This window comes from Haliotis asinina, chromosome 3 (assembly GCF_037392515.1).
Source record: "Haliotis asinina isolate JCU_RB_2024 chromosome 3, JCU_Hal_asi_v2, whole genome shotgun sequence".
Lineage (NCBI taxonomy): Eukaryota > Metazoa > Mollusca > Gastropoda > Lepetellida > Haliotidae > Haliotis > Haliotis asinina.
In genome coordinates this window covers 61,080,516-61,104,837 of record NC_090282.1, presented here as the reverse complement: position 1 = coordinate 61,104,837, position 24,322 = coordinate 61,080,516, and the positions used below count along the sequence as shown (strand labels likewise).

The window sequence follows — 24,322 nt, the reverse complement described above, 5'->3', positions numbered from 1 at the left end:
GGTTGGCCGGATCAACATCCTCATCAGTGATCTGGTTACAGTGGTATCTTGCCTCACATTTTCATCTGTCAACCCTTAATTAACACAATTAAGAGCTATGGTGACAAATCAAGCTTAGAAGTTCTTAGTTATAGTGGAAGATTTGTGCACAGTTTCTGGCCTTTTACAGACAAACCAAGCAAACTCTTAGGGAAGTTTCCTCCTGAGAGTTAAAAGTATTTTTCAATGCCTGGCTTGGGTGCATAAATGGTAGGTCTGCTGTGAACTCAACTGGTTCACTTGTTTTACACAGACACATTTAAGTTAATCAAACAGCGTAAAGAATAGTTGTAATGATTTCATTTATAACGATGCCAATTAGTGATTATGTATCTGTACCTCCCTAGAGTTTATGTGATCTTTGACGGGCTTGTCGGTTCATATCCTCTCCTCATATTTTACACAAAAAGATAACTTTTGGAGACAAGAAATTCCCTGATGACTTTATTTGTTTATCTTTATCATCTCCTCATATACAAAGCGATTTCTTTTTAATTTGGAGACAAGTTCAAACTCCTAGATAATTGTGTTGGCGTTACTCTACAGCCTCTACTGGTTTATAAGTTGTAAATCATTTACATATGCATGCTTCTCCGTCCATCGTTCAACTATCTGTTTATATACACTTTTTTCTTGGTGGCAGCAAAGCCCCAGAAAAGGACCTGCTGGTAATACTGTAACAGAATGACATTTCTGGAGCTGACAGGGCTAATTAATGTGTGTATACAAAAAAGCCCCTGGCTTATGATAAAACTGATAACACGAACTAGCTACAGATGTTGAAAAGTAAGCTGGCTTAGCTATCCCATGATCGCAAGTGAAGAGATATAGTTAGAATTGTAAATGGACCGAAAATGGTGTATATTACCAACAAAGCAGTGACAGAAGTAACTGTACTTATAGTAACATATGTTTGTAAAAAGTAATGTGACATGTTATTACGTATTACTGCGACATTAACAATGTGCAATTATATTGAAACGCATGTTCATGAAGTATATCTACATACTAACACTTGGGCAATCTTTACGGTCCTAGCGGGCTTATGCTTTCTCTGTTTGCCACATTGTTCCTCTAAAGTGACCAGATTACTTCCTCAGCCCTTGCAAATAACATTGTTAAATTTTTGTATGCATAACAGTTCGGCGCGTTGCTCGCAGTTGTTTTAGTGTCAGCGCGGTAGGTTGCACCTAAAAGCCAACTGAATTACTACAGAATGGAGGCACGCATTAGTTTTCTTCTAAGGACGATTGTATTGTAAAAATTTGCATTACAGTCATGATTCACATATAATCATGATTTTAACAAAACATTCACATACATGCTGATGGAAAAACATACTGAAGCATCACTGAAAGAAAGATACCTTTCAAATGTATGATATGAAGAATATTGTGTTTACTGTATATAGTGACTGTATTGGGAATGCTTTGTTGTGATAGACTGTAAGTATGATTTATAGGGAGGATTACCAATTTTAAAATTGTTCTGATAACATGTTTCTAGGTATTACTGGCAAGAATTACAAACGACAATATTCTTTTTAACAAAAATCACGTGTAAGTCCGGGCATTTGTCTATACTGGTACCTATGCCCCTGATAGTAACAGTTCGGAGAAGATTGCCGTATACACAAGGTACATACGGCATATGTTCATACACATTGTCGGATCATATGCTTACTAGGACTATAAAAAGGGATGTAGTGTAAACACAGTCGTTCATCTGATTAGATTAGAAATGTTTCTTCAGTGTCCAAACTATATATAGAAGTAAATTGTTCTCATCATTGTAACTTACCGTCCGTAGTTCTGTTTACCCTTGAAAAATTTCTCCTCACAAGAGACACCATATCTTGAAATTCATCGCTACTCTGAGTCTCATCAACTTCTTGAATGGCTTGGCGCGTTGTGGAGACGAGATCCTGTACCAGCTGCACATGGTCAGCCGCCATTTTGGAACCGGAAGTATTTACAGATATGTAGCCGGAAGTATTTGTAGATATCTTGAAATGGTTTCCATTCAAGATATCCTTAATTCATTTCAAGATGTCTCTAATTCGATTCAAGATATCTTCAAATCAATTCAAGATATCTCTAAAACAATTTTAGATATCATAAATAGCAAGAATTAAAGATATCTATAATCGAATTAATGATATCTGTAATTGAATTGAAGATATCCGTAATACATTTGTGGATATGTACCGATCATTTCAAGATATCTAGAATTGAATTCCAGATATGTTGAATTTAATTCAAGATATCTTGAATTAATTTGTAATACAATTATGTACACTATGGTCGTAATTGTTTTGCAGATATCTTTAAAACATTTAGAGATATCACGAAATGTGTTCTTGATATCTCTATAACATTTTGAGATATCAGTAATTTTAAATTGGATAAGTGCAATTAATTAGAGATATCTTCAATTATTTACAGATATCTTTAAATAATTATTGATATCTTTAAGTATAATGCAGATATCTTTAAAACAATTGAAGATATCTGTAATTCCTTAATAAATGTGAAAACGGCTTGCCATACCGCACCTCCACTGGCCGCAATGGTGGAAATCCTTTGTCGCACTTTCGCGCACTCGTTACGACTATTGCGCACGAAAAACTTATATGAATGGCTTCTTTGTAATTATACCTACATGTGCGCCCTAGTTTCGTTATCAAAATATTAAAAAATAAATATTTGCAAGCTATCAAACATCTCAGTCGATCGATCGCATATGAGCGGCGCCATTTCAAATCACGTGACGCGAAGGGATTCCCTCCCTAAAATAGTAACACACCTGTTCTAGACCTCGGTGCTTGTTTATAACAAATTTTCATACATTTTTAGATAATTAAAAGGATTGTGTGAAGACTTTCTTTCCCAATCAAGACTGACTGACCGAGTTTATTCATATGAACTAGTCACACGTGTACACAGAGTTGATAATGTTTTCGTTACATAAGAGAACCTTATTAAGGATAAAAGATCTTCTCAGCTATGTGTCAGCCAGTGAGGCGTTCGACATTTGAAGACGGAAAATCTTTCCTGGCGGTGTGGAGTCGGGAGGCTTTGATGTGAGCTACTATTCTGTTTTGTTCTCTAGCGCGAGCTTTTTTAAATTATATGTTATGACAGTAGATAGTCTATTTAACTGTTTATATAATTTCTTGACTATTCCACCACATGTACTTCTTGCCCAGTATCGAGTCGGTTTCTCAGTACGATACAAACAGCAGTGTCATTAGCCAGAATTTCTAACTGTCAAACAAGTTCAAGATGTCAGGTTCAGACAGTGATTCGAGTTCACCAAATATTGCTTTTGATATGGAATGTGAATTCTTTTCCGAAGATGGACATTCTACCGAAGAGGAAGTTGAGAGCAACACCAATGTAGACCCTTACATGTTTGAAGCAGTAACTGGTGAGAGTGACAGCGAGGGAACCCTGGATAATCCTGGTTTAGGATATGTGGACAACAAGCGCACAGGAAACACTGAATGGTTTGTATTTACGAACTAGATTTTCGTATCAGTGCTTCTCTGCTTAATTAAGAGACTCACATCAATGTATTTTTCAATCTAATCTTCATCAGAAAGACTGATCCAGCATTTGACATTAGAAACTTGTGAATAATAATCATATTATTATCACTGAGTACAATGAATGAACAAGTTCCGCCCGTACCACTTTCCTTTTAATATGAATATATTTCCACCATCCCCTGGGTGATGTGCTGGCACTCTACTGAGTTACACCCATATGACCACTGTGACAAGAATGATTGCATTTTCAATGTGTTTGCCTTTATTTACATCGGTTATTCTGCAAAAAGTGTTAATTTTCAGAACCTTGTGAAACTGTAACAATATGCAGTTCAGTCAGGAATGGTATTTCAGAATTATATGCACTGATGCTTTAAATATTTAGGTGCAAGTGTGGACAGTGTACTGAACACCCAACTGCAGAAGAGTGTAGCTGCAGTCAGGAAAACCCTACAGTTGTGGCAAAGATGGAAGAAGTGGAGAGGGAAGGCTTGCCACCAGTAACTTGCATCACTTTACACCCAGGCTTTGGTGGGGTGTGCTGTAACAGATGGGTGCTACAGACCGCATACTTCCAGTACAGACAGCAGTATGGTGAGGGAGATGTGACTGGTCAAGCTGTCAACAGGTACTATGAATAAACCTGTTTTCGAATTATTCAGAAGGTTATATCTCCTTTTGACTGAATTCTGATTTATATAAGTTTTAATTCAGTGTTGGAGGCCTTGTGGACACCAATTTTGAATTTTAAATCAATGCCTCTCTGTTTAAACAATCTTAGAAAATATATCACATCTCCACAACCTAGGGCAATATGGATATATGAGAATCAAGTTTTTGAAAGTAGCATTCTGATTTGTGATATTTATAATTACAATATTTTTGCTTTCAGGCGGTACAGGTACACAGCCTACAGGCAGTTTGTGAGATGGTGTTGTGGATATCTCGGAAGGAAAGTGAGAGTGCCTCTTCCTGCATGTGCTGTTAGAGCCATAAGAACAGAATTTCCATCAGAAGAATTTTGTGGCTTCAAGTATCCATCTTTAGAGTAATGACAAATAACAACTTAGAGGCAAGAATCATATATTTAATCTTTCCAACACGAGTTAAGTGAAGGTAATATTTACCATTGTCATAAATGCATAATGCAAAGAATACAAATTGTGCTACACATTCATACTCCAAACATTAATGTATACATAACTTTCAAATAGTAACATTGTACTTTGTTATGCATGTTGACTCATTAAAAGAAAATGAAGTCCTGAATGTTGGTAAACTTTGTTTCATTTGTGGCATGAGAGTCTATGTACAGAAACGTGTCTTATGTCTGTGACTGTGTATGTGAATGTGACTGTGTATGCGACAGTTCTTTTTGTCGTTCTGGCATGTTCTTCTTAAAAGGCGATCCACATAATCTGCAATTCAAAATACAATACGATAAATAATTTGTGTATTTTAGAATATTGCAAAGACAAAATGACACGAAAAAATGCAATTTCCAAAGTTCTGTCTACACAGGGAACTAGATCAAACAGTGGCATTGCACACTTTCAAAGTTTCTAACAATAGGTAATGGCACATGCAAAATTATCCAGTAATTTGACCAATAGCCTTGGAAAGTCTTCAAAGTGCTACTGAAGTTTGAGTATTGTACAAAATCAGACACATACCATAGGTCCTTGCTGTCTTGACATGATGGATCACTGACTGTCCCTTCTTGTACTTAGGATAGGACACTGAGACTTGTGGTTTTCCTGCTTTGCTCAGAGCTTGTTGTCTGGACCCATTCTCATTGAAGTCCATGGAGGCAAGATACAATCTGGAAATAATTATTAAAATCTAAATATTTTAGATATTTAAATACTTACCTTACCATAGGTCTTATGCATATTACCTCAAGCTTCGCTAGAAGAGATCAGACAGTCGTTGATTCGCCATTCCCTGGATGGCTACCTCATGTAATCTACGAATGTAGTCAAGGAAGTGACGTGATCTCCCCACTCGCACGAGAGCGCAGAATCCAAAATTCACTTTTACCGCCAACCGGATGGTCCGAAGAGTCCAAAGTGGGGAGGAGCATCCAGCGTTGGGAGGGAGTCACCGCCCTATGGTAAGGTAAGTATTTAAATATCTAAAATATTTAGATTTTAATAAATTTTTAACTTACCTTACCATAGGTCTTATGCATATGGCTTTGACAGATGGATGGTGGTGTGGACTCCAGAGGACCATCCCTCAGCAAACAGTGCACATGCATCAGGAGAACTTGGGAAACCAATGCCAACGGTCTCAGGATAACACCTGGAGCAGGACAAAGAGTAACCCTATAGAACTCCAAAGAAAAACTGACGCACCCTGAGGGTGAGGTTAATCTTAAGACAACGGTAAGTAACAGCGTTATTACCGATTGGGCGGACGGTCGGGTAAGTTGCTGAGCAACTACCAGTGGAGCAAATGACTGTAACCCCTCCACATCTTCAACTGCCAGGTCCCTCAAGTAGTGGGAAGCAAAGACAGTTGATGATTTCCAGAAACAGCCCTCCATGATCTGCGCTACCGTGCAATTTCGATGGAGGGCCATTGTAGACGCCAAAGCCCTGATCTCGTGCGGGTTATTTGCTACCGGATGAGGCAGGAGCTTGTCGTTGTAGGCAGCCAGGATTGTCGATCTGAGCCAAAGGGCAATCGTGTTCCTGTTTACCTCTCCTTTGCAGGTCGACGCAAATGGGATGAATAGTCTTTTGCGGGACCGTCTCCTAGAAGCTGACCTTTTAATGTAACACCTCAGAGCTCTAACCGGACATAGCAGTTCCTCCTCCAAGTCATGATGACCAAGGATCGTAGACAAAGGAGGGATGGAAAATAACCTGTTGGGCTGCCTGGGAAGCGGGTTCTTAGCGACAAAGTCCCATAGCAGACCCAAATGGACTCGTCCGTGCCTTGACTGTTCAAAGTGGATCTGTGTGACGTCAAGAGCATAGATCTCACTGACTCTAGCCGCTGTCGCCAATGCTAGTAGGAAAGCCGTCTTCTTGGATAGGTGTTCAAAAGAGGCTTCCTCTAACGTCTCATACGGCGGTCCTCTAAGATGTTGTAGAACGACATTAAGATCCCAGGCTGTAGGACGAAACTTGGCCTTCTGGTCTTCCAGCTTGAAAGCTTTGAGAAGCGCAATAAGTTCCGGTACCTTGGAGATCTGTTTATCTGACTTGATTGCAAGGACAGAATTCAATGCTGACAGATAGGTGCCTAAGGTACTGCCTCTGAGATGTCTAAAGTTCTGTAGAAAAAGAACTTTGACACACACTGAGGGGATGCTGCCATAGAATCTTGAGATCTTTGTAAGCAAAAATTCTCGAACGAGTGCCATTTGTCGTCATATAGAGATCGGGTAGAAACTATGCGCGCCAGCTATAACGCTCGCCACGCGCATGGAGTAGCCCTTAGCCTTTAACGCCCTCTGCAAATGACCCATGCGTGAAGATGGAATCGCAGTGGATCTGGATGCAGTTGTCGACTGTGTGGATGCCGAAGTAGATGCAACCACTCTGGAAGTTTGTATGGTTCTCCGCTTGCGAGCCGTCGAAGGTCGGGGAACCATGGCCTGGCTGGCCACCAAGGTGCGACCAAAAGCAGTCGCAGGTTCTGAGTCTGCTTGACCTTAGCGACCACTTCTGAGAGAAAGGACTGGTGGTGGAAACGTGAAAGCGTCCAGACCTTCCCACGACAGGGACATCGCGTCGATCGCTCACGCCTCCAGGTCCATAAAGTGACTGAGTGGAAACCCTGTGCTCCCGGGCGATTAACTTCGCCACTTGAGATGAGTACCCCTTGGTCCTCAAGACTTTCACAGATGGTCCAGGTGCAAAGATGAAACCACGACGGAACCAGGTGCAGTGTCCGATTGTGAAGATGGTACAACAATTGGTCCCACTCTGGAAGGCGATTATTTGAAACGTCTCTCGACACAACATATTCTCCGTTGGTGATAGACGTAGGGGGTGAGATAAGGCGTCTGCCATGAAGATGCAGGCTCCTGGTATGTGAGATACTTTATTTTGGAGGATCAGACTCGACCACGTCGAAGGGTAGAAACAACAAGTGTAGTAGAGGTCGAGGCCTCCTTGACCCTTGTTTACCTAGAAAGCTACTATTGAGTTGACTGTATGGATCATCAGTAGCTTGTCTCTCGGTGCTGTCAACCAATGATAGACATGCATCACCGCTTTCATCTTCAACTGGGTGATGTGAAGAGATAGAGCTCCACTCTTCCAGAATCCTGCTGCAACCTCCTTGACTAGATAGGCACTCAATCCTTGGAGAGAAGTGTCTACCTAAAGATGGTTGTTGAATGACGGCTCTAATATGTAACTTCCTACGCAAACATTGACCAGCGAGTCTACCACAGGTGTGGTGTCGAGACGTCCAATGTCGTAAACCTGTCTTGAAATCATGATCAAGAAAAACGCTGTCATAGACGTAATAGTAGATGTCTTCGTCTGATCATATCCTAAGGTGACATGAGCAAATCGAGTAGACATTATCACTGACATAGTGATAACGGACAGAGTAGAGCTTGCTTTTAACATCGCCTTGAACTTCGACCCCCGAACCTGGGACGGCGATGTGATGAATCAAATCCAAGCTGACTTAACAGCCTGATAATGAAGTCCACCCCTCTCAAGATAATCTTGTATGCCTTAAAGATGCGTCATTCTTCGACTTCGAGAATAACCACGCTGTTCATTATGAATGTGTTGACATTTCAAGGAAGTCTATTTATAGCTGGCTGGCTGTCCGATCAGAAACTGCCATACATCGCTGCACGCCTCCTGATAGGCAGCGTTGAGACTACTGTTAGAGGATCTCTATGCTGACTAGAGAAATCCAATGCCGCTGTAGACTGCTAGTCTAGAGTGTAAACGACATCTTTCCATCGTAAATGACTAAGTCACTGCAGACAACTTCCTTACACTAGAATAATAACAACACATTCTGCGCAGGGCGTTGTCCCTCGATGACCAATCAGATCGTAGATGTAACGTCCCTGGGATCCTTCGCAGGGCGTTGTCTCTCGGGGACCAATCAAAATGTAGACGTGACGTCACCGGTGTAGCAGGTAACTGATCACCATGAAATCTTGTAAACGGTGATACCCTGCTAGCCTGTAGGCTTAACATGAGCATGTAAGCTTAACCATGCTGTTTGGCGAGCACGTGTCTAAATGAGTAAAGCGCGCGAAAACCCTTCCGCCGCTTGAAACTGACGTAGACAAATTGCTTTCCAGGTAGATGTGTTGGAATTTTCCCCGAAGATAAATGCTGCCCTCTCTTGTAATAAGAGGTGTAGTTAGGCGTGGCACTTTGTAGTTGTCTCAAAAAATCTTCTTGACAAAATGCGTAAAGCATGTGAAAGAAAACTTTCTCCGCTTGAAGTATATGTAGACAAATTGTAACGTAAGGATCTTCGAGGATGCATCCAGTCCCTCCAAAGGACACCCAGTCTCACGCCTACCAGCATAGGAATATCTGGTACGGTGATCAATCCTCGAGGCGTTGTCTTCAGACAAGTCCATCGCCGCCGCCGCCGAGGTAGCTGACACCAGCGCAGACAACGGCTTGAGCATCCGCTTGAGTTCAGTCTCAATGGTCACCCGCTTAGAATCCTGCACTCTGTAAGAGAGCTGCGAGGAGCCCAATAACCGCTACATAGATCAACCAAGACAGCCACGCTAATACCAGGCTGTGTATCTTGTAATCTGACTTCTTGGAATTACACGCTTTGAAATTCGGATTAGATGACAATTTTTCAAAGACCGCATCTAATACAGCCACCGCAGGATCAGACAGGATGAGTAGCTCTGGCGATAAATGAAGTGCTGCAGGGTTCCTGGAATCAGCCGAAGGTGAAGGGCAGTACGGTAACCTGTCAGCAATCCACTCGAAGACGACTGATAAGGGTAGTTAAGTGCCATCACCATCGCCGTCGCCTCCTGCCTCCTCGTCGAAGTCCGGGCCAAAAACCTGTTCTTCCAGGTCCTCCCAGGAAACAGAATTCGAATCACGCCGCAGTGTAGGAGACGAAGTCGATGCATGAGCTGGCGTAGGCATAGGCGCCGGCGTAAGCAAAGGCGCTGGTGTCGGCATAGGCGCTGATGTCGAGACGCTGGCATCGCAGCAGCACCAGGCGTCAGGAGAGAGCGCAGGAACCTTCCGGATGAGACAAGGCATCTGGATGAAAACAGATCCACGATGGAATCCGAGCGAGGTGGTTCCTGGGACAAACGTACAGGCGTCACAGACGAACGCCCCATCCCAGGCATCGGCACAGGCGCTGAAGGCGGTTGTAAGTCAGGGTCGTCCGGCAGAGATCCCAACGACGACGCTGGAGACGACAGCCTTCTCTTCCGCTGTGAAAAATGCTTCCTCTTAGCCGCAATAAAAGTCTTGAAATCCGCCACCAATGACGCCTCGCAGTACTGGCAGTGTCCGTCAAAAGAGCAGGCTACAGACGCACAATCCGGGCACCAAGGGTGTGGATATTCGCCGAGTCCTGCCCCTAGCAGATAGTGCAAAACTGGGGAGACATACACAGTTAAGTGCAACCAACAAACATAACAATGCGTTGAAACCAACGCTAGGAGGTAGAAAAAACACCCCTATACCAGAAATGCAGCACCAACGCACCCCCACTGTAAAGTAGGCATGCCCGTAGGTTCGTGACAGCGAAGGCCAAACAACCAAAATGGCTGCCTGCGCACATCTCAACGTGGCACGAAAAAACATATAAATGCAGTGAAACATGGGCAAAAATACTAATCGACATGGAAAATCACATGGAGGAAGAAAAAACCAGCAAGATATAATACCCCCACGGACGCCATGCCGCCCTCACACACGACGCGGGCGAACCCACCCCGAAGTGAGAGAAAAAACAACACGAGGTAGCAAAGTAAGTGCAGTTAAATGATTACTTACCTTAACATGCACACCTAAGGGATACAAACCATACCTACCCGTGAGGAAACAAATTTATTGAACCACAAAGTAGGTAAACTAAGCGAACCAAACACGTCCGAACAGACGAACGCTAGATTAACCTCACCCTCAGGGTGCGTCAGTTTTTCTTTGGAGTTCTATAGGGTTACTCTTTGTCCTGCTCCAGGTGTTATCCAGAGACCGTTGGCATTGGTTTCCCAAGTTCTCCTGATGCATGTGCACTGTTTGCTGAGGGATGGTCCTCTGGAGTCCACACCACCATCCATCTGTCAAAGCCATATGCATAAGACCTATGGTAAGGTAAGTTAAAAATTTATTAAAATCTAAATATTTTAGATATTTAAATACTTACCTTACCATAGGGCGGTGACTCCCTCCCAACGCTGGATGCTCCTCCCCACTTTGGACTCTTCGGACCATCCGGTTGGCGGTAAAAGTGAATTTTGGATTCTGCGCTCTCGTGCGAGTGGGGAGATCACGTCACTTCCGTGACTACATTCGTAGATTACATGAGGTAGCCATCCAGGGAATGGCGAATCAACGACTGTCTGATCTCTTCTAGCGAAGCTTGAGGTAATATGCATAAGACCTATGGTAAGGTAAGTTAAGAATTTGAATTGTATTTATATCTGTCACACTCATATGTCAGTTGTATTTATGATTCTTAGTGAAACATATTTATCGATAGAATATAACCCATTAACAGTTTTTGTGTTTTGTTTCAAGAAATCAGATAAAACTGTGTCGTGTTAGGTACACAAAAGGATTTGGTGGTAAATTGACCAGTGAAATTTTGTCAAATAATACCTGGACTGTATGCCAAGATAAGAGAAGCCAATCATCTTTGGTGCAAAATGATTGACCACACTGTGATAGGCTTCAATTTTGAATGTCTGGTAGCGTGGGGAGAGTTTCTGAACATCACGAAGAAGACGAGGGTGCTCAAGGAGTTCACAGAGCTTTTCACAGGCCTTGGTTCCTTTGAAATACAAATTTGTCTATCCATTAACAACACTGATAACATAATAGAATACAACAGAATGGAAGATCCATTCTAAATGACAACTCTTCCCAACTGAATATAAATGTTATTTAGTGGACCATTAATTGTCAAAATGAGTTTGTCATGAGCACATACATATTTCTACCATACCTGACTTCAACCATTTCCTCTTCTGGTCATCTTGGCCAAGATCTGGATGCAGGCAGCTGGGGAAGAGTTTCCCATGGCCATGATGAATATTCCCCTTTCCCATCAGGAGCGGATACTGAGGCCCAATAGCGGTGATTGCAGATACTGCGGATCCATCTGCCAACTATGCTGCAGTCTTTTTCTTTCGCCAAGGCCTCCATCTTCTTTCGCAAACCTATATTTTTCAAAAAAACTGGCTCATAAGTTAAGTGATTATTGAAGATTAAAGAAACACTAGTATTTTCTTTGCAAGAAACATAAAAGTAAAGTGCAGATACATTTATATCTGTAGCTGTGTCCAAAGGGTAAATAATTATTACAAATTACAAAGAAACTGGTGAATAATGATCCACGAAAATCATAATCCAAAAGCTAACTGCAGTTTGTATTGTTAACTGTTAATAATTTCAAAGTACCTTTAGCCACATGCCAGACATCATAGTGGTGTACAGTGTCAGGCATCTCTTCTCGTATCCACTTCTGAATTTGGAGATGTTGGTCAGTCACCATGGAATGGATGTGCTTCTCTGAGGAAGCGAACGCTACGAGTCAGGCCCTCTTTTTCCATGGCGTTGGAATTTTTCACCTCATTGCTCTGAAGAAATAATTTAAGATCTTGTATAGCTATTACATACATGATACATCACATGTTAAACCATTGTCACACTACTCTACTGAACGTTATAGTTCTCATTGTCCTCATTGTTTGTCACTTTCTATATTCATCTTTAGACTGATAGCTTACTCTTGGCAAGGTATAAATCCATTTCATTCTATTCCCACCACAAGAAAATTATTTCGTGACCCAATGTGTAAGCATGTTTCTTTCACATTATGGATCCAAAAAGATTAAATTCCCAATGATACATATTTGTAATTACTATTTATGTGCAAGAACAATAACAAAGAAACGACATAAGATATACCTGCACTAGTTCTACATGAACAACTTTACTGGTACTCAATTCCATCAGGGTGTAAGAGCCAAATTTAGCATTGTGGCCTGGAGTGTCTGCCCTTCCATCTCCACCCAGGATGAGAGGTTCCTCTGTAAATCGAATTTCGTCCAGGAGCATCCTCTGTTCTTCTTTCCATACACGCTCAGTTACTGGGTGTAACAGGGTCCTCTGATGGTTGAAGAAAGTCCTGAGACTAATTGAACACATACCGAGGTACTGCAGCACTAGAAGTGTTTTTCTTGGCAGGGATCCAGAAAACAGAATTGAGGCAGAGAGCAGAATGTTCCCAGCTGGAATGTTCTTTATGTAGGGTTGACTATCCCAACGAGAGAAAGAACAATACTGACAGACCTGGATAAAAAGGTTCCAACATAGGTCTTTTTCACAGATGTAGGCAGATTACATGCAGGACATGAGGTGAACAGTTCCAGTAAGCAGCTCTCAAAGACAAGGAACTTCTTTTCTTTTTCTGGTGAAGACGACTTGAGACTGGAAGAGTGTTTCAAATTGTCAGGAATGAAATAATCACAATAAACATGTCACACATAAAAGAATTCTCATGTTCATTATTGCATTATTCATTAATAGGATGTTCTTTTCATAACAATAACTATAAATATTGTGAATATTTGAAATATATTCTGCACCTGTTGAGTGCCTGGCATCCATTGTGCATAACCAGTTATTGCATCATTCTATGCTTAGATGAGACCAATTTTATGTCTTGTTTATCAAAAATCTCCTACGTTGCCTTATCCAGTTTAAATAAAAAAATGATTATCACCCTGCACCCAAAACAAAACAACACATTATGTGTTCCTACGACTTGTGATCTGAAGATTTCTTTTTTCAGTAATATTGGTGAGTTGATCATTGTTTTAGTTTCCATTGATATAAGACACAATTTAAAGCTTATAAGACATTAGTGTCTAGGTTTTTGAGTTCTGGACCAGAAACATGATAAACTGGACCTTTCTACACCCTCCAATCAGCAATGGTGGGCAGGGATGAAAATAAATCTAAAATGTACCTGAACTCAGTTTAAAAAAATTGTCAAAAATGTACCGGTCACACTTGCTGTCAAAGTCCTCTTCATCACTTTCCTGTGCTGTTGCCAGAGGAGGTTGCCAGGTTGGGTCCATCTGATCGTGGGCTGATCCGGGCTTGACAGTGTTGTCATAATCATGCAGTGGTGGTTCTAGAAGTGAACACTGAATTCCAACAGATGTCATCTTCACAGCAGACACAGTGGAAGTCCCTGTAATACAGAATATTTATATTGATACAACAATTGCACTCCACATCTATCTTTAGGCATATAAAGTATCAAAATTAAATTGACATGCAAACTTTCATGTAGCAGATCACAATACTACCTGCTACTAGGTCTAGGTTGGTAGACCAGAAAATAAGTACAAAAACAATTCAACTATTTTGGAGGCCATTACTCAACATATCTGGAGTAGGTAGGACAAATACCTTTATTACAGTCAATTTTCATGGGTTTGCACTAACAAAATACACTGTTTCCATACTTTTCCCACTTATTTTTCACATGTTGCTTTTGCAGGGTTGGCAGAATTGCAAACCATGTTTTCAAGAAAGTGTAGCATTAGATATACTAATTTCATTGTTACAAAATGCTCAGCTTGAAAACTGAAATATTTTAATGGTTGATTGTCACAGACAAATTCAGTGTCAGTATTACTGACACCTGTGTGTCTGCCTGCCTGTCTGACAATATACAATACACAGTTAACACCTTTCAGGCTACACACCATAAACAAAGTACACCGATTTATGACTTGGGCACCTGTTGTCTACCTCTGTTGCATTATGTAATTACATGGACAGGCAGGTGTGCAACATGACATGTCATGATTTCTGTTGGTTACTAAATGTGCACCTGTTGTCTACTTTGAAATTTACACCTTTCAGGTTACACACCACAAACAAAGCAATTTGATTTATGGCTTGTGCACCTGTGTCTGTCTCTTTCACATTACGTAATTACATGGGCAGGCAGATGTGTTACTTGTACACATGACATGTTGTGATGCCTGTTGATTACATAATGTTATACACACCTTTGCACTCAGATTTCACAGATGCCTGGGTTGCAGCCGACCTCTTGCAGACATGTCCTCTCTTCGAAGTCTGAGCTGATGACTGTTTCAGAATTTTATTCAATAGTGGCAGACTAGCTGCTGACTCCTATTAAACAACAAAAGTAAAAGTCAACATAAAAATAGGAAAATTGGCGAGAATAAACTATATACAAGTAATTTTGATAAATTATTGCCTTTAAATTACAAACACACAAATGTCAAAAGCAATATGTCATTATTAGATATTTGCTCCTTTGATACTTGATTTTCTTGCATTATGCCACATGACTGCCATACATACAGGTATATTGTTGTGCACGCAATTATATTGCTGTGTTTCTGGAGTAGCTGTACTTACTGCTGGTAGTACGGAGATTGAGGCTACATCCGGAATTGCTTCCTCCACTGTGGCAGCTGGTTGTGGAGTGGAGTCTTGATCACATGATCCACTGTGATCTTCTAAGAGAAGGTCTAATGTAGACGTGGTTGTCAGGTGTTGAAGATCTTCTTGAACATCTGCTAGCAGTTGTGCCATTATCTGTACAAAGTAAACAAACCAACATTACAGATGGAATTTATTTTAATATATTGCTAATATGTAACATAATGTTTAACATATTTTTTAAACTTTCATACAATACCAATATCAGACAATTATAGTCATAACTGAACATAGAAAGTAAGTTGTATTAATTTGAATCTTGTTTTTTCTCATGTTGAAATATTTTTTTCCAAATGAATTTTCACAGTTATGCTTCAGTTATGACCATATGTGGAGTAACAACATTTGGACAGAGGTGGTTTTTTGGTAACTATGAGCAAAATCCTTGAAAATGTCAACACATTTCAAGAGCAGATTCATACACAAAATTATTGAGGGAACAGTAGTCATAAATAGTAACGGGGAATGTACAGCTTACACATTCTATTTTGCTTCATAATTTACAATTCATGATGTGCGCATCTAAATATTTGAGTCTACTATTTACCTTGTCCTTGCTTGACTCTTTTCTCTTTCGCTTTGTTGGATGTCCGAACATGTCCCGGTGTTAGGTGTCAGTTTCTTCTGGATCGAAGGTACAGCTTTCGGCGACAGTAGTCTCTTATTCAACGTCTTCTTCCAGCCGTCATCACTAAAATGATCTGAGCGACAGTTCACCATCTCAGTATATGTTGATTGAATCGAACGCAAATGCAGAAAAAATGAGCATGTGTGTACAAAATCCATCGTCTATATATATATGCAGTTATAGAGTATCCCTGATATATGCACACAGCTGAGCGAATCGGCAAATGAGTCAGCCAATGAAAACTCCCCGTTACACTTGAGTGCATATCCACCCGGTCTGACTGGGTTCGGTATCGCGGCCGCTTCGTTTCGAGAGCGGTGGACCCGAGTACAAAATATCGCACTTTTGATTAGCAATTACACCCTTATAATGTTGTTAATTTGTTTTTACTTAAGCGGTTTTGCATTTTATAAATCAAGAATAACTGAAAACTGAATTTGAATTTTTGGTTGCATGTGACCTTTAATATTGAGGGGCCCTGGGAGTAAAATGTTCACGCGCATATAAGAAGACTGGTAATTTTCTCTTCGCTGCGCAACTTCAAGGGTTTGCCTGTAGCGACGAGGCTGTGGCTATATACACGACGTCGTGTATATAATGCTCTTGTCTTGTCGTGTATATAAGTCTGTTATATGCACGACGGTCCTTTCATATAATGCTGCCATTCACACTGCAATTAACTAATTTAATATATGGTAGCATTATAATTGATAATGAAGAAGTTTTTTGCGTCACTACCAGTGTAGACTCAAATTTCTGTCATAACATTGAAGTTATGGTACCAATGCTGTGTAGATATATTTTTGGGGCTTTTTATCATACTTTGTGAAATGAATTTAATTATTACAAATCTTGCATGCAGATATATTTTGTTCTGCGAATTTTTTAATTTATAAATAAAATCGAACACAAACTAAGTTCATTCAATGATCATACAAGTGTTATGTTCAACATATTTGTACATGCTCATATATTGAGCATATCTGTAACAAACAATACGATATCTGTAACAAAAAATTATTTTCCGTAAGTATTAAATGTAGTATTTTCCCTTAGGAAGGCAATAAGCTCTGCAAGGCAGCTGGTCAGCAGTTACATATGTTTGGAGATGAAACGCTACAAAGCAGCGGTTACCCCTGTATATGTCAGATGACAAAGTACACACCTGGTGGGAACTAAGTAATAAATTAATGAATATGTAATAAGGAATATACCACCCTGAAACCACAATAAGCTTGTGATTGTGTATGTGAGCGCGTGATTATCCGACTGCTAATCTGTGTAAATGATTGATTGCGTGTATGCATGGGAGAGTGTATGAGTGAGGAAGAGCATTATTGTGTGCATGCGTGCGCCAACGTGGTTATAACTTCCATGTGATTGTTTTCTCTTACTTTATTGTAAAGCTGTGATATTCTGTCATTTTAGTGTCTCACAGGCCATAAAGCCCGAGTGCTTATATATTTAATGTATAACTTTCAAAAACAGTTTCTCTATGGAGAAATGCACCATTCCCCATGTCTGTGTTAGGAGAAAAAAATCTACAAGGCAGCAATTTCCTTTGAGTGTGTTTGGGGACATAACCCTACCAAAAACAGGGTAAATGCGAGTGTTAAGAGATAAAACCATACTAGGCAGCTGACGTCTCTAAATGTATCAGGCGATAAACTCTACAAAGCCGCAGATACCCCTGTTTATTTTAGGAGAAATGAGTAACCATGGCAACGGTTACATCAAGCGGGTATCAGTGCATATTAGGAGACAAATTCTACTACGCAGCGGGTACTTGTGTGTATTAGGAGATAAACCTACAACGCAACAGGTACATGTGTGTATGAGGAGTTAAGTCTACAAGGATGCAGGAATCTGCGTGTTAGGATATATACCACCCAAGGTAGCTGGTACTTGTGTGTCTCAGGATATAAACTCTTCAAGGCAGCGGGTACCTGTGTGTATTAGGAGATAAACTCTACAACGCAGCGGGTGCATGTGTGTATTAAGAGAGAAACTCTATAACACAGGATGACAAGTATCCGACATATTTTATTCCAAATAAGTCTTAATATGTCACGAAATACACCTATACAATATGACAATATTCTAATAGAAGACACGAATGCAGTACAGGTGGGACAACAAACATATATGCGGAATGACACTCATACAGGTGGGACAACGCCTGTGCAGCTGGAACAACACCGACACAGGTACGACAACACCGATCGAGGTGGAATATCACCCATGCAGCTGGAACAACACTCATACAGGTGTGACAACACCGACACAGGTAGGATAAGACCCATATAAGTGGAATGATGCTCATGCAGGTGGAACAACACTGATATAGCTGCGACACTCATACTGGTAGAATGCTCGTGCAGGTGGAATATCATCAGGTGGAATGACACTCATGCAGGTGGGACACCACCGATACAGGTGAAATGACACTCATACAAGTGGAATATCATACTGGCGGAATGTCGCTCATATAGCTAGAATATCATACAGGTGAAATGAGAGTGAAATGAGTTCAATCATATAAGATTCATGACGTGTCTACGGTGTGATTTCAGTGATATCCCGACTGTATTTGAACATTTGCAAAGGTATATCGTTGTTTACACCTTCGCATACTTCATGGTCTGCAAACGCGTCGCGATATAACAAAATTACGTTTGAAAACCATCATACACAGTAGGGTTCCTGCACCAAATAATAATAGAGCTACATGCATGTCTACGTTCTGAGAAACAAATGTTCTGTAGTCACAGATTGTATATAAAACATCTAGTCATTCACCAGTAACGAATGTAAACAAGACGGGGTTCATACTATGGAGCAAAGTGGACACATGTATCGGCCTTTCGGTTGCTCCAGCACAAACGAAATGGCACCGACGGTCACAACCACCGCAGAGGACCCACTGATGTTTCTTTTGCCTATATGGGGGATCACTACAAAATGGTAGGTCGCAAAGAGTGTCTCCATTGTCCTTCATTTTCTCCACAAATGTAGCAGCTGCAATTCTCCTGAAGTACTCGCAGTGACACTGTCGGAATACACAACACGACATGCCACTGAGTACCGTCACAGCATTCTGAAGCATATTGACAAATAATCAAGGTGTGTTTCAAGATTCCACTCATTTTAGTTTGCCCACTTCACATAAGATATTACTCTGTTCATTAAATGTGTACTGAATTATAGATAGACTTCTCAGTGGATGTATCAAGAGTGTTTTTATTGCAGCTGTTTTCTCTATTGCAGCGCTTTTTTGTTCTTGTATTTATTGGGCTTTTTTTTCAGGAACCTCTTTACCATGAGAACAAATACGCCACAGCTACTTCCATCCGCCTGTAGGCTACAGGGCACTTCTTTTTCTCTCCAGCATGCATCCCCGGGATATCGTTTTTTTTCATGAACTCCCTGTAATATATATATTTTGAAAGGTATGCATAATGTAGACACAGTAGCGTGAGTTCAATCATATAAGATTCATGACGTGTCTACGGTGTGATTTCAGTGATATCCCGACTGTATTTGAACATTTGCAAAGGTATATCGTTGTTTACACCTTCGCATACTTCATGGTCTGCAAACGCGTCGCGATATAACAAAATTACGTTTGAAAACCATCATACACAGTAGGGTTCCTGCACCAAATAATAATAGAGCTACATGCATGTCTACGTTCTGAGAAACAAATGTTCTGTAGTCACAGATTGTATATAAAACATCTAGTCATTCACCAGTAACGAATGTAAACAAGACGGGGTTCATACTATGGAGCAAAGTGGACACATGTATCGGCCTTTCGGTTGCTCCAGCACAAACGAAATGGCACCGACGGTCACAACCACCGCAGAGGACCCACTGATGTTTCTTTTGCCTATATGGGGGATCACTACAAAATGGTAGGTCGCAAAGAGTGTCTCCATTGTCCTTCATTTTCTCCACAAATGTAGCAGCTGCAATTCTCCTGAAGTACTCGCAGTGACACTGTCGGAATACACAACACGACATGCCACTGAGTACCGTCACAGCATTCTGAAGCATATTGACAAATAATCAAGGTGTGTTTCAAGATTCCACTCATTTTAGTTTGCCCACTTCACATAAGATATTACTCTGTTCATTAAATGTGTACTGAATTATAGATAGACTTCTCAGTGGATGTATCAAGAGTGTTTTTATTGCAGCTGTTTTCTCTATTGCAGCGCTTTTTTGTTCTTGTATTTATTGGGGGTTTTTTCAGGAACCTCTTTACCATGAGAACAAATACGCCACAGCTACTTCCATCCGCCTGTAGGCTACAGGGCACTTCTTTTTCTCTCCAGCATGCATCCCCGGGATATCGTTTTTTTTCATGAACTCCCTGTAATATATATATTTTGAAAGGTATGCATAATGTAGACACAGTAGCGTTTCACATTCAGTACATTTAGGATGATATATATTTTTGTATAAAACACATAAATGATTGCTGTGGGCAAAATATCAGGAACTGGACATGACATGCCCCTAAATGTAATGTGATTTGTGCCCTGTCCACATATTGGTTGTGTTCTACAGACTGTTCCCAATTGCAAGAACATAGCCTGGTACAGATATGGCAAATGTCCGAGGCATTAAGCTCAACAGCAAAACTGTATCTGTTTTTTTTTAAATATGCATGTACAACACATATGAGTAAAGAGGTACGCCTCTGCGGAATCACGGCACTATATTAATTTTGATTGATTAGATGATTAGTTTGGCAAATAGAAAGAATATTAGGTAAGTGGACACCTATTAAATGTCATAAACCTAAGAAAAGTTGCCTGACGACTATAGTCATCACAAATAGTTGACGAGTAATTGACGAGTGACATTGACGTAGTCGTAAGTATCGGATACTGTTGGGTCCGTCTTGTCGAATTGAGGCTTCACTTGCAATTAAATGTCGACTTCACTCGCAATCCATCGTGGAAAAGTTAAGTACCGACGTGTTCAGCCTGACCAGCTTTACCCAACGAAGATAATGGCCGTTATGTCATTGTGACAGGTATATACCATATTGTGTATAGAACGGCAGTGTACGGGGAGGCAGGAACCTTCACAGATATACTTATGTCACGTTGTAAGTTAGGCCATTTTAGGTCGATGTAACGGAAGAGGTCAGATTGTTAGTACTTACCGCCAGTGTGAAATGTATCTTGTACCTCTCACTGTTGACTTTATGGAATCCAGAATACTTATATCATGCGTCCTCATATTGGCAACCATAGGTATCCAGTGGTGACTAGTGCAGATCGACAGAAGGACCTAGTGGTATTCTGCAAGTGGTACCTATATCAAAGTCAAAACTCATTACTGTCAGAGCATTTATTTACCACCTTTATATAATCTCAGGTGAATTTCATAACTGCAAAAGTTACATGTAAAACGACGACATATGCCAGATGATACTTACCTGATTGAAAAAAAACAGAACGTTGAGCAGACTTAAAAAGAAAACTGTTTCTTTTAATACACCAAGACTATGTCAAGTTATCCATTCTCCGTTAAATTGCAACATGATTTGAATGCCGATAGCGTTGACAGACATAACAAGGACAGCTCATCCTTCTCTAATTGTCATAGTTAAAACAAAGTTACGTGAACGTTCTTGACATTTGAATAGATGTAGTCATTTTGCTGACTCTCCAATAGTTTGAGTATAAATATCAAATCATCCCATAGTTTTCCTAGAATGGTTACCCTCCCATAGTTCAAGAAGAGCGATGACCCTCCCATAATACAGCACAAAATTATGTTGTGACAAATTCCCGGACGACCTTACGTCAGAAAATGCGTTTCATGTTCTCAACTGCCTTAATAAATAACATTAGATTATGTCATGGCCGGCATAACGTTTATTTTCAACTCAGAATGTCAGCGACAAGACAACACCGTCCCTCAGAACAAGTTTCAAATCACGTTCCTTTTCCGAAGCAGTGCCGTCATCACTCTTGTTGGTGGTGGTCAAAACTGGTGCAGCTGTTGGTGACGGTGCCGTGTCTGTCTCAGTAGGCCTGCTGACTGTCGATAGAGCCGCGCATGTACTTTTACTGGACTTCCTCTGAATGACGCCATCTACGCGGGCGTCCATCTCTGCTGAGGTCCTCTGCAATAAAGGAATGAATTACAGGTTATGGAAATAGTTCCCTTGAGATTTTTCTTATGCGCACACCGAACGATTTTCATTCTTTATATTTCGGAAAAGCAAACAATACAAACAACATTCAAATGTATCAGCTAGCCATACCTTGTAGCTTCGGATTGCCAGAGACTTGTGTCCTGTCCTCTCAGCTATCAGCTGCTCGTCTAGGCCAGAATCATAGAGACGTGTTGCTGTAGTCACCCTCAGTGAATGATTTGAATAAAATCCACCAACTCCTGCCATTTTACACAGTCGTCCGACAGTGCCTCTCAAAGGGTGCAACCGAACCGGAATATCAGCATACCATGCATCTTCTCGAATATATTTCAGGGGCCTCAAGTAAAATGCGGTGCACTTTCCGTCTTTAGATCTAAAAATAGGATCAATTTTCAAATGTAATTACTATAAATACACGTTTCCAAAGTGTGAAACATAGTATAGTTAAAGTGATTAATGATACTGTCCCTTGCATAGGTTTCAGCATCTCATTTTAATTATGCGTTAGTGAGTCTACTTTTACGAGTCTGGACAAACAATTGATCAGTAACATGAGCAATTGGAATTAATATACGATTATGTGTGTCAAACAATTCAGCGAGTCTGAACACTCGACCCGTTAGTCGCTTCTTACTAGCAAACAAGGATAAGATGGACTGGAGCAGAAAGAGTTTTACGAGAAGCAGGCGCTGTATACGGCAATGACTAAACCCATTTTGGTTTGTAAAAGGTAGAGCAGATGAAACTGATTCTGCGCGTAGCTCATAAGACTCCGACGTCTATGCAAACTATGAAGATATATCAGGAAGCATATTTTCCTGCCAAATCCATTGATAGCTCACCTGAGTGACATGTATTTTTCATAAAGCCGGACAAGGCATCTGTATGGACGCTCTAAGTTCTGGGAGACGTAGACATTTTTTTTTCACACTTTCGATGTTTTAAGCCACCTCTGTTGGTTTTGGATACATCCTCCATGTATCGGAGACTTTTTGACCCATCTACACCTACTGCTATTTCGAACTGTGAGTTTGGACCCGTTCTGAGATACCTATGCTCATCGCCTTCTCTAAGAGCACAGTTGAGGCCAATGAGGTACACCATTGTATCTAATAGCTGTCGTGGGCTGCGCTCCCCTAAGATCTCCTTCTCCCACAACACGCCCTCCTGATCTACACTGATCACATCAGCCTGTCTTTTCTCTATTCCAATTCCCTGTCTAGCCAGCGACTTCATTCTTGCATCTAACACAGACCTTAATCCCTGAAAGAAATGAGACTCGAAAAGGTTTAAATGCATCCATTTCTTCTGATGTAATACTGCAGAGAAGAGACAATTTCGTAAAGCGTATTTCCACGATATTCCTCGCCCTTCTGATTTCTGACCTCAGCTATGAAAAACATCAAGGTTTCATTAAGTTCACATTTCTTCTGAGCCAGTGGCACAATGTCAGGGTTTAAATCCATATCCTCTCTCCTGTCCCTCTTACGCCGTTCTCTCACCCACACTTGATACAAACGAAGTGCCCACTTGCTCTTGCTTTCAGTATTCGATGAATATGCTCAGTCGCACAATTTCTTAATGTCAAAATCTGATGCTGGCTGGCCAAACCTTGCTGAAATGAAATCTACGCTATGTTCTGGAGTTTCAGGTGTCGAAGGTTCTTTTAATGACGTCACTTGCGGGGGAGGGTTACGGGGCAACATATTAAAAAGGTTGGATTCAGTTTGTTGGCTTGCTTTGTACAAATCAGTATCAGAACCAGAAGAAAAACCTGCAAGATCAACCAGTTCACATTTTCCCACATCAAAGTTTGGAAGTGCATTATAATCACAATCAGAATTTAATAACATCTCAAAATCTGAATTAACGTCAACCTCAAAAGTGTCTGTGAAACTGTGTTGTGTAACAAACACGTCGATGTCAGTAGATATAAATTTCATTCTACAGCACAGACAATAGAAACTATGTCAAAACAATGGTAAAACAATGCGGTAATTAGTTAAAACAATAGCCCATGACCCACATCCCTCATCTCGTGCTCCAATTAGCAAAGACAATGAAACCTGTGACCGTAAATCCCTCATCCCTCATTTATCCCTCATCCCTCATCCCTCATTTGTCCCACATTTCCCCAAAATAGCTACACGTGACAGTCATTATTTAAACATATCAATTTCATTAAGCCTAGTGATACATAATATCACCATGATGAAAAGAAGTTA

At 40.7% G+C, this 24,322-nt stretch overlaps 2 protein-coding genes and 1 pseudogene across 3 annotated transcripts; 1 reads left to right on the top strand and 2 right to left on the bottom strand.

Annotated features, from left to right (window-relative positions):
* Positions 1–2,921: 2,921 nt before the first annotated feature.
* Positions 2,922–4,868, top strand: LOC137276963 (uncharacterized). The gene is made up of 4 exons (XM_067808614.1): positions 2,922–3,121; positions 3,397–3,547; positions 3,975–4,217; positions 4,482–4,868. Exons 2-4 carry the CDS (start codon positions 3,450–3,452, stop codon positions 4,639–4,641), a joined length of 501 nt encoding a protein of 166 aa, XP_067664715.1. The 5' UTR covers positions 2,922–3,121; positions 3,397–3,449; the 3' UTR covers positions 4,642–4,868.
* A 6,989-nt stretch (positions 4,869–11,857) lies between these two features.
* On the bottom strand, positions 11,858–15,992 carry LOC137276962 (uncharacterized). 2 transcript variants are annotated; one of them, XM_067808613.1, is made up of 7 exons: positions 15,839–15,992; positions 15,204–15,387; positions 14,829–14,948; positions 13,807–13,999; positions 12,709–13,230; positions 12,199–12,377; positions 11,858–11,957 (listed from the first exon to the last, which is right to left on the bottom strand). In XM_067808613.1, exons 1-5 carry the CDS (start codon positions 15,887–15,889, stop codon positions 13,044–13,046), a joined length of 735 nt encoding a protein of 244 aa, XP_067664714.1. In that variant the 5' UTR covers positions 15,890–15,992; the 3' UTR covers positions 11,858–11,957; positions 12,199–12,377; positions 12,709–13,043. The 2 variants fall into 2 exon arrangements, with proteins under 2 accessions (XP_067664714.1, XP_067664713.1); XM_067808612.1 differs by having other exon boundaries at positions 14,829–14,955; positions 15,208–15,387.
* Positions 15,993–21,271: 5,279 nt separating this feature from the next.
* Positions 21,272–24,040, bottom strand: LOC137278955 (uncharacterized protein KIAA1958-like; annotated as a pseudogene).
* Between the last annotated feature and the right edge of the window lie 282 nt (positions 24,041–24,322).

Excerpts from the sequence above, each read along its gene's own strand:
- LOC137276963 (XM_067808614.1), top strand. The coding sequence starts at position 3,450 with ATGTTTGAAGCAGTAACTGGTGAGAGTGACAGCGAGGGAACCCTGGAT. Across the intron at positions 3,548-3,974 it reads CGCACAGGAAACACTGAATG|GTGCAAGTGTGGACAGTGTA; the intron begins GTTTGTATTTAC and ends TTAAATATTTAG. Across the intron at positions 4,218-4,481 it reads ACTGGTCAAGCTGTCAACAG|GCGGTACAGGTACACAGCCT; the intron begins GTACTATGAATA and ends TTTTGCTTTCAG.
- LOC137276962 (XM_067808612.1), bottom strand. The coding sequence starts at position 15,889 with ATGTTCGGACATCCAACAAAGCGAAAGAGAAAAGAGTCAAGCAAGGAC. Across the intron at positions 15,388-15,838 it reads AAGAGTCAAGCAAGGACAAG|ATAATGGCACAACTGCTAGC; the intron begins GTAAATAGTAGA and ends TACTTTGTACAG. Across the intron at positions 13,231-13,806 it reads TTTGACAGCAAGTGTGACCG|TCTCAAGTCGTCTTCACCAG; the intron begins GTACATTTTTGA and ends ACACTCTTCCAG.